The sequence below is a fragment of the Ipomoea triloba genome, chromosome 1 (genome assembly GCF_003576645.1).
Source record: "Ipomoea triloba cultivar NCNSP0323 chromosome 1, ASM357664v1".
In the NCBI taxonomy this organism is placed as follows: Eukaryota; Viridiplantae; Streptophyta; class Magnoliopsida; order Solanales; family Convolvulaceae; genus Ipomoea; species Ipomoea triloba.
This window is the reverse complement of record NC_044916.1, coordinates 31,610,916-31,620,729: the sequence shown is the minus strand read 5'-3', so window position 1 is coordinate 31,620,729 and position 9,814 is coordinate 31,610,916. Positions and strand designations below refer to the sequence as shown.

General features: G+C 29.8%; 1 protein-coding gene across 3 annotated transcripts; it reads left to right on the top strand.

The window, feature by feature from the left end:
* Nucleotides 1–6,002: 6,002 nt before the first annotated feature.
* LOC115995897 lies at nucleotides 6,003–7,814 on the top strand. 3 transcript variants are annotated; one of them, XM_031235055.1, is made up of 3 exons: nucleotides 6,003–6,109; nucleotides 6,388–6,648; nucleotides 7,359–7,814. In XM_031235055.1, the coding sequence occupies exons 2-3, from the start codon at nucleotides 6,391–6,393 to the stop codon at nucleotides 7,542–7,544; spliced, it is 444 nt and encodes a 147-aa protein (XP_031090915.1). In that variant the 5' UTR covers nucleotides 6,003–6,109; nucleotides 6,388–6,390; the 3' UTR covers nucleotides 7,545–7,814. The 3 variants fall into 3 exon arrangements, with proteins under 3 accessions (XP_031090915.1, XP_031090906.1, XP_031090912.1); XM_031235046.1 differs by having other exon boundaries at nucleotides 7,350–7,814; XM_031235052.1 differs by having other exon boundaries at nucleotides 6,035–6,109; nucleotides 6,330–6,648; nucleotides 7,350–7,814.
* Nucleotides 7,815–9,814: the final 2,000 nt, after the last annotated feature.

Below are 9,814 nucleotides of genomic sequence, written 5' to 3'. Positions count from 1 at the left end.
GTTATGCTTGGGCTTTCAGAACTTTGAATATGTGAAACTATAAGACTTTTTTGCCACTATTTTATAAAGAAAGATAAAAAAGCAGTATTAGCGGCCTTGAGCTTCATTGCTCAAGTCAGGACTCTATTGCCCAATTTTTTGACAAGTTGAAAAAGGTATATAGTTCGAAATAGTTTTTGTTCTAAATTTATTTTTGAATCAAGAACTAATTGGCGGTTTACTTTGTTTTTGGTTTATTTGTTTTTACAGATGATTAAAAAAGATACAAATAAACAAATCAAAACGGTCATACACTCCTAGTCTGCTGAATTTCTATTTGTTAATGTTGAATACCTGACTGCTACTATTCGGCAAGGTGGAATACAACTACCAAGATAAAGAGATAAATAAACTGATACGTGAACTACAACTAAGAGCATACCAGAGCTAGACAATCAGAGCAGTTAGGATAATTGCTCTATTTTTTTATTTTTTTTTGTTGCTAAAATCAGAGCTATGCTTGGCTTTTAGAACTTTGAACATGTGAAACTATAAGACTTTTTGCCACTATTTTATAAAGAAATTTAACAAAGCAGAGCAATTATCCTATTACAGGCCTTGAGTTTCATTGCTCAAGTCAGGACTCTATTGCCCAAATTTTTGACAAGTTGAAAAAGGTATATAGTTCGAAATAGTTTTTTTTCTAAATTTATTTTTGAATCAGGAACTAATTGACGGTTTACTTTGTGTTTGGTTTATTTGTTTTTACAGATGATTAAAAAAAGATACAAATAAACAAATCAAAACGGTCATCCACTCCTAGTCTGCTGAATTTCAATTTGTTAATGTTGAATCCCTGACTGCTACTGTTCGGCAAGGTGAAATACAACTACCTAGATAAAGAGGTAAATAAACTTATACGTAAACTGCAATAAAAGCATATCGGAGCTATGTTCAGAGCAATTAGGATAATTGCTCTACTTTTTCTTTTTTTTTTTGCTAAAATCAGCAGCTCGACATGAATAGACTTTATTTTAAGCTGTGCCTCTAAAGCAGCAACATCTTCTTTGAATTTGGCAAGGTAAGAATCGGTTTCCTCCTCCTCTATCTCCTGGATTCCTTCTCCTCGACCTTCTCGGATTCCTCCTTCTCGACCTTCTCGGATTCCTCATGTAACTTAGTCAAAAAGTCCTTATCTTCCTTATGGATCTGCAAAAAGAAACCAAAACAATTTTAATAAATGCAAACAAGAAACTCAAACTATTTTAATAAATGAAAACAAAACTAAGGAATTCTAAAATTTAATACCTTCTCCAGCTCATTGGTTATTGGAGGAATCAAGGATTTGACTTGATCAATAAGCAAAGTGACTTCAGCAATTAAAGAGTCTCCTTGATCAATAAGCGATCGAAATTTAGCCATCAACTCTTTCAGGCGAGAGATTTCATATCCCTTTTCATTGATTAAATATTCCCAATTTGTCTTGACCCTTTCAACTTCATTAGTGAAATCTTCCCAATCTGTGCTTTCAATGATTGGTTTGCTTTCAACAATTGGTTCCATGGCCTGCAAAGACAAAAATTAAATTTTACCAGACAGATCCAATACATACACAGCAGAAGCTGGAACTCCAAGATTGAAATAGAAACATGCTTTAAATAAGAATCAATCTTGGAATATTTATGCTTATAACGATCATAAATTACAAGTATGTATATAATTATTTGATGCCTAGCAAAATTTGAACATGACTACAAAATCCTTAGTAAAAATGATTGGAAATCAGTGCTGTACAGACACAAAGACGTGCAAAACCAATCAATCAACATAAGAAATGAAAATGGATAATTCGTTAAATCAGGGACTTGATGCTTGATAAATTTTCAACGACAAAGCAGATGAATTCAAACGTATACATTCAAGAGTAATTGAAGTTAAATTTTCAACGACAAAGCAGATGAATTCAAGCGTATACAAGTTAAATTTTCAACGACAAAGCAGATGAATTCAAGTGTATACATTCAAGAATAATTGAAGAAATGAAAGATCTCCCTCCATGCAGTACATCCGACTTTCATCATCGAGTATGGAATTCTATTTTCAATTGAGTATCCATTTCCCTCCCTTTCCTGCTAGGATTGAAAATCATGTATTTTACATATCCATACGATTGAGTCATTGGGGTTCCTGATTGAGTACTTGAGTTTCCTAAATAGTGTAAAAAGAATCCTAAATAGTGTAAAAATAAGTGATTCGAATCATTGCTATTTGACTCGGACCTGTTCGGCGGTAGGTACACTGCGAGATGGATGGAGATGGATGTAAAACTAAGACTTTTTTTTGCCCACTATTTTGACTCGTGTTCAGTTTCATAATTTTTATTTTTTTATGTTTGGAAATGAATTTCTCGATGACCTACAAATATGATTAGATAGTTGTGTATGAAAATTCTATCAATTTCAAGATTATTTTAATCTTTTAAGTCAACAATACTCTTATTTCAAATGTGTACACCATTGTGAACAAGAAAAAGTGAAGGTACATCTCTATCAAGAAAATCATCTGATTCTTCATCTGATTCTTCACTTAGTTGACTTTACTTGACTTTGGTTGAAGGGCATCTAGAATGCGGCGTTCTTGTTCTTCAAGCTTTGTTGCTAATCTTCATTGAAGGGCCTCTGGTCCTGAATTGGCTTGATCTTCTGTCCACTTTAACTTGGCTTTTCTTGAATATTTGATCTTCAATCGACTTTAGCTTGGTCCTGAATTGGCTTGATCTTCTGTCCACTTTAACTTGGCTTTTCTTGAATATTTGATCTTCAATCGACTTTAGCTTGCTTGTTCGTCAATCTACTTTAACTTGGCTTGATTTCTTGAATATTTGATCTTCAATCAACTTTAGCTTGCTTGTTCGTCAATCTACTTTAGCTTGGCTTGATTTATTGAATATTTGATATTCAATCCACTTTAGCTTGATTTCTTGGCTTTGGCTAATCCGGTTTAGCTTGGCTTGATCTTCAATCCAGAGTTTCTCTATGTGTCTTCAATTCTTCAAGTGTGATTTTTGAAATGAATGAAGGGCTTTATTTATAGGGAAAAATATGAGAGACTTTTGCTGAGTTTCAAGCTTTTCAATATTATCCTTATATTATCAATTAATATTTAAGATAATATGACTATTTATCCAAAATGTATATAGCCACCATCGCATCCAAGTTCACGATCTTATCACATATTCAAATTAAATAATTAATTTAAATATATGAATATCTTATCACTTACTTAAATTAAATAATTAATTTAAATATACAAATATTTCTTGTGAGGCCAAATATGGATCAGTCCATCCTTATAATTTGAGTTTACTACCATCAATTATATTTAATTCGGGCAATTGAGCCAATTTAATTGGACTAATTCATCCAAATAAATCAACAGTTAGTCCAATTACATCAAAATGAAGCCTAAAACATATGAATCAACTCAAATTTCGACTTCAAATTTTCTATGTCTACAACCATATTAAGGATTTTTATTTTTTTTTATAGAAGTCCATTGCACATTTTACGTGCATATTTACTATATAATGTTATATATCTTAGTATGAGTGTGAGCATGCCAACCTAGTTGTTCATTATGCATATTCTAGTAGATGAATGTTTGATTCAATTTAACTATTGTTGACTTTTTGAGCTCAAATGACATATTGAACTAAATTCAACCATCTTAATATTTAACTTGACAATCTTGCAACTTGTGACTTGTCTAATAAAAAATTCTATATTTTTTTAATGTAATATATACAAAGTAAATATAATATTACAATTTTAGTTTATATATTTATATTCCTAAATTATAAAATGGCTCTAATCAGAATATATAGTTTTTTAATAGCTTGTTGTAAAGTGGTTGTTATTACAAATTATGTAATTTTTTTCTTCAAAATAGCTTTGTTAAGCATATTTAAGTCAAGCTTGAACTCAAATAACTAGAGTTTGGTGAAGCTATATTCAATCTCTAGTGTTGATTTTTTGAGTTTATATGAACTTCAAGTTTTAACTATATAGTCTCAACTCAATTCAACTTCAAGTTTATATTCTTTGTGGTCAGGGGTAACATAATTGTCACAGGCTCGAATCTCAGTTAGATGGAATGTAGTAACTTATTTGTTGTGCTTCAATAGGTTGAGAAAGTATGTATAAACATATATTACATTGTAATAGAGTTATTAGTGCAAAAAATTCCTAAGTGTGACAACAAAAGTTTTATATTCATTAATTGATGTATCCAACTGTTAAATAAAATAACCTACATAGTAATCAAAATTAAAAATCCAATCAAATAAAACAACGTTAAAAATCATTAGATACAAAAAATCATTACATATTATACCAACAAAGTTTGTTTCTTACTTTAAAAAAGCTTAACCCAAAACTCTCAAGAAAAAAGAAAAAAGAAAAAAAGGCTTCGTAGGTCATGACCCAACGCTAGTAATTGATTGACCTTGGGCTTTTGAAAATTTGGTCGATATATATATGGGCCTTGTATAACATTGCTAATTTCTTTATTTTGTAAATTCAAATGCTTGTAATTATAAATTTTTGAAATAGGTCTAAGACTTATATGCAGCTAAAAACTTTAGGAAAATAATAGTTCATAAATCTTATTGTTAGAATTATGGTTTCTATAGTTCACAAATCTGATATATTGTGGTTTCTTGTTTGCATGCTATTATATATTATTGGAGTTTATTTAGTACACACCTTCAAATAATGATGATGACATGTTTCCTTCGTTATATTTTTATTTTTATTTTTATTTTTATGGATTCCTATCCCAACTCAATTCATTAAAATAATCACTCGAGCCAAGTTCATCATTTGGTCCACATCTCAGACAACCTAAAATATGATTAGGTGAAATTTCAAAGGATATTTTTGTTTTTGATTTTTTTTTTTGAATAATTAAAGTCCAAGTAATAAGTGAAAAATAGAATAAAATGAGATTAATTTTGTTGAATGTTAAAGTCCTCTCTCGTGGGGTTTAAAATAGTTACATTTTTAAGGCTCGAACTCAAAACATTTATTGGACTAAAAAAGAATTATGTCATGTCATTCACAACCATACGTACATATGTATAGTGGAGTATTTATATTATTACTCATTTATTTATTTGGTTCATGAATTCAAAACTAGCACTATATATAATAGATGCCCATTATTAACTTTCCCTAAAAAATCTAAAGCCTTTTTTAACACTAAAAATAAAATCCAAATTATTTCGATCAATAAATAAATTTGCCCAAATGGACAAAATGAGAGTAGCATTAAGGGTGAAATCACCACATACAGGTCACACTTTCTTCCTGACATGTAAACATATTCAAAGAAGCACCCTTATCAGCATTCCATAGCCAAACAATACCATCTATCCTCTGAACCAGTTAAGATCAAATGCCCTCTTGGATGTCACTGAGATCGAAACCACAATAATTCTCAAGTTTAAAAAGCCAATTCTGAAACACATAAATTATATTGTTACAAACAATATGGAAGAAATTTCACTTGTGCACTTCAGATTTCTGGAAGCTACATCCCAAACTTTTATAAGTCCATCAAAGCTAAATTGGATACTAAATAATCCTTGTGACCTGCAACGAGATCTCAAAATATTTACTGACTTTGTTATATTTTTTCATTATTATTACCTTATACATGGATACACAATATCTTTTCTTATATTTAAGTTTACTTTCATTAAGATTTTAATTAAATATTACCATAATTATATTTAGTAATTTATCATATTTAGAATTCTTACTTTAATAATATTAATCATACCATAATAATAACACAAGTTATCAACTATACTTTTTTTTTTTGAAAACTATCAATTATACTTTTAATATAATATGAACTCTACAAGTATGATTTTTTTAAAAAATTATACTATTATTTTTTCAAAAATATTTTAAATATAATTAAAATTTAACTTTGAGTATTAATATTGTGCATAAATGTTTGCACAAAATAAGCTCTATCAAACAGAGTTTATACTGCCTACGCGAAGATACCATCGGCCCTCATCTTCGCCTTTCCCACTAGCCAGTCTCCGGCGATCCGCTCTCCGGTAAGTCCCCTCTAACATCAATTACTGATACAAGAAACCCTAGATCCGGGGAGACATAAAAGTCTCCGGCTATCCGCCTCTCCTGTTCCAAAAAATTAAAGTTTTATGACTTATAAAAGTTTTTTGAAAAATTTTTCCTTTTGTAACTTCGATCCGTAAACTGTATAATCTGTATCTGAAAATTAAACTGTATAAACTGACTTTTAATTTCTTTTTTAAGACATAATTGTATACAATTATGAAGTGATCACAGAAACTAGTCGTATTCCACATTGCAGGCCATGGAATCCGAGAATGCAGTTGATGAATTTGAAGGTAGAGTTCTAGAGATGATGCAGGGTATGGAAGATTTACTCAAAAAACAGGATCGTAAGATCGCTGTTGTGTTAGGTCAAAAGTTTAACATGAAGAGGATCGAAGCAGACAAGCCCGTAAGACTATCACGGCTGCACTTGAGGAATCCCAAACTACACTTGAGGAATCCCATACTGTACTTGATGAACGGAAAGCTTGAAGAGATCAATGATGAGCTCAAAAAGGTATATCTCATTTCCTCAGTTTTATCTACACTGTTCTCTGTTGTTGATTTCTCAAATTGTTTCTGAATGCACAAGATTTGTTATGTTTCGAGAGCCTGTAAGGCTGTTTGCGCAAACAGACACAATTATATTTGATTCTCTGGTTATTAGTTTTTGATATATATATATTTTCATAATAAAAGGTTTGTACTTTGTAGTTTGGGTTATGATTTGCCAAATGATAATTGTGAATGACATGTTTAATTCAGTTTTTGTGTTTGTTTTGTATATTGAACTATTGAAGTGTACACAGGTAAGTCTAAGTTTAGGTGTCTATATAGGACTAAATAAATGCATATATGCTTTTGTTGATAGTTCCATACATGCATGCTGATGATTGAAACACCAATTTTCTGAAAATGGGATGTGGCCTATTGGGTATATATGCTGCAAATGAAAAACAGTAGTCTCTGTGTGTGTTTTAGTGCCTCGGCATGCATAAGCACTCATACTTTAAGGAATAAAAGTAAAGTTTATAACTTTTTAAACACCAGTAGAGTGACTATAAAAATTTGAAATGAATAGTAGGCAATTAAAACTCTTTAAAAGTCTTAATCGGATATCAACACACTTTTAAAGACTCTTTAAAAGTTTTAAAAATTCTTGATTGAATACACCTCCTTTAATGTGTTTTCGATTGGGTTCGTTTTTCTCCCTTACAGATGTTACAGATAAATGAAGAAGAAGCAATTGATAAGGTATTGGAAGTAGAGCAAAAGTACAATGACGAATCCCAGACTGCATTGGGATCCCATACTAATCTGAGTGAGAGTCAGCGTGCTAAATGGGAGGCGTGTAGGCAAGAACTAGAGGAGATGAAGGTCCATGTCCAAAAAAGGGAATCTACGGTTGACTAGTTGTGCTTGGCGTATGAGAAGTTGCTTCAGCATAACAGAAATTTGTTCGATCGTTAAACAATCAAGCCAGTTTGTTGCACTTTCTTCCCCATTGTTATATGTTTTTCTCAACTTTGTACATATGAAATTGTCATACTTTTTAGCCACTATTTTTGCTCGTTCATTTGCACAATTTCTATTTCCTGTGCCTGAAAATGAATTTGTAATAGTGAGTTACAAACAGGATTACATAACTCTATAAAAATTTTATCTATTTCAAGATTATTTTAAGTTGACTATAAGAGACTCATACTATAATTACAAATGTGTATATCATATTAAGGACTTCTTATAGAAGTTCAATGCATATTTTGAGTATATAAATAAATTTCAATCACAATTTCAAATGTTTGAGTTGAAAGTTTCTTAGAGAAATAATTTTCAATTTTTACAACCACCAACGGGATGATTTTTTTTTTTAAATCTTAAATTTTTAATTATTTACACTGTCTATCTATTAAAATTTTAATTTCTAATTATTGTAATAGTATAACTTTAATAATCGTGTAAAATTAGTATATACCTGATGGTTTTATCGAGATGGGTCCACCATAAATCGGGTATAATGAGATAAACTACAAATAAGTCATCCTACTATTTGACAACAAGCAATTAAGCCACCCAATTCTAATAACCTCAAAATAAGCCATTGAATTTTAAAAAATAAAGCAATTAATCCATTTAAACGGAAAAAAAATAAAGGGGCTAATAAACGGTATATATAAAAACCATGGGTGCCAAACAAACAATATAAAAAATAGGAAGGGGGGGGGGGTAAAGACTAATAACTAATAAAAAAAGGCTAATAAATAATAAATAATAAAACCTTGGGCTGATATCAAATATAAATACTAATAAAACACCCAATCAAATAATACAACATCAAAAAATCATTAGATACAAAGAATTTTATGGGAATCAACAAGTAACGACATATATGTTTTTTTTTTTTTTGGAAGGGGGTGGGTGTGTGTGCGCGCACGCGCATATGACATATAACATTTGATATCTTCATCACTATAAAGTTAGTTTGGTTCTAATACAAACTAGGCCAATAAGATTTTATTTTTACTTAGAAAGGTTTAATTCAAAACTCTTAAGGAAAAAAAAAAACAAAACAAAACAAAACAAAACAAAACAAAAACAAAAACAAAACAAAAACTATACTCTAGTGAAGGTAAGCCCAAGGCTTCGTAGTTCAATCAATGGCCCAATGCTACTTAATTGATAAGAGGCAAATTTTTATGTGGATTATGGTACACACATAATTGTGTGAATCACGAGTATAAAATGCATTTTTAATATATTAAAGGTACATTATTTATATACTGAATGTATATTATTTGATAATATACGTAATAATGCACTTTCAATACTTAAATTATGTACATTCAAATAATGTATTTTTAGTATATTCAAAAGGTAACTTTTATTTATGGTACAAATAATTGTATGGATCATGATCCATGTAAGCAAATTATTATGTGGATCATAAACAAGTACATTTTTATTATATTAAAAGTACCTTATTTTTGTATTGAATGTACATTATATAAAATAATGTATTTTCAATACTTAAATAATTTACTTTTTTATGAATACTAAGTATATTTTTAATATACTAAATTATATTATTTGTATACTGAATGTACATAATTTGACAGTACACAAAATATATTTTCAATACTTAAACAATATACTTTCAAATATTTTACTTTATATATACAAATAATGCACTTTTTATTCGATGTTTATAGTTGGTCCATACAATAATGACTCCCATGCAATAATGATTGATTGATAGAGCCTTGGGCTTTTGAAAATTTGGGCCATTTATGTATGGGCCTTTATTATGCATTACGAATTTTTTTATTCTGTGAATTCAAATGCTTGTAATTATAGATTTTTATGGAAGCCGAAGCCCAGAGGTCTTATAAATTTAAAATAGGCCTAAGACTCCATATATGTAGCTAAAATCTTTAGCAAAATCATGCTCGGTAGTTCATAAATTTTAGTGTTAGAATTATGGTTTCTTTGTTTGGAGGCTATTATACATTAATACATTAATGAAGTTTACTCAGTACACATTCTTATGTAGTGTCTACAACTTTACATATTTTTTTGTTACAAAAAACATTAGGATTTCGTCTCCCAACTCAATTTATTAAAATAATCACTCGAGCCAAGTCTAACATTCAGACCAAATCTTGGACATTAGAAAATATGATTAG

Bases quoted from the DNA above. Each gene is read 5' to 3' on its own strand.
- LOC115995897 (XM_031235046.1), top strand. From the start codon at position 6,391: ATGGAATCCGAGAATGCAGTTGATGAATTTGAAGGTAGAGTTCTAGAG. The intron at 6,649-7,349 runs GTATATCTCATT...TCTCCCTTACAG, and splicing joins TCAATGATGAGCTCAAAAAG to ATGTTACAGATAAATGAAGA.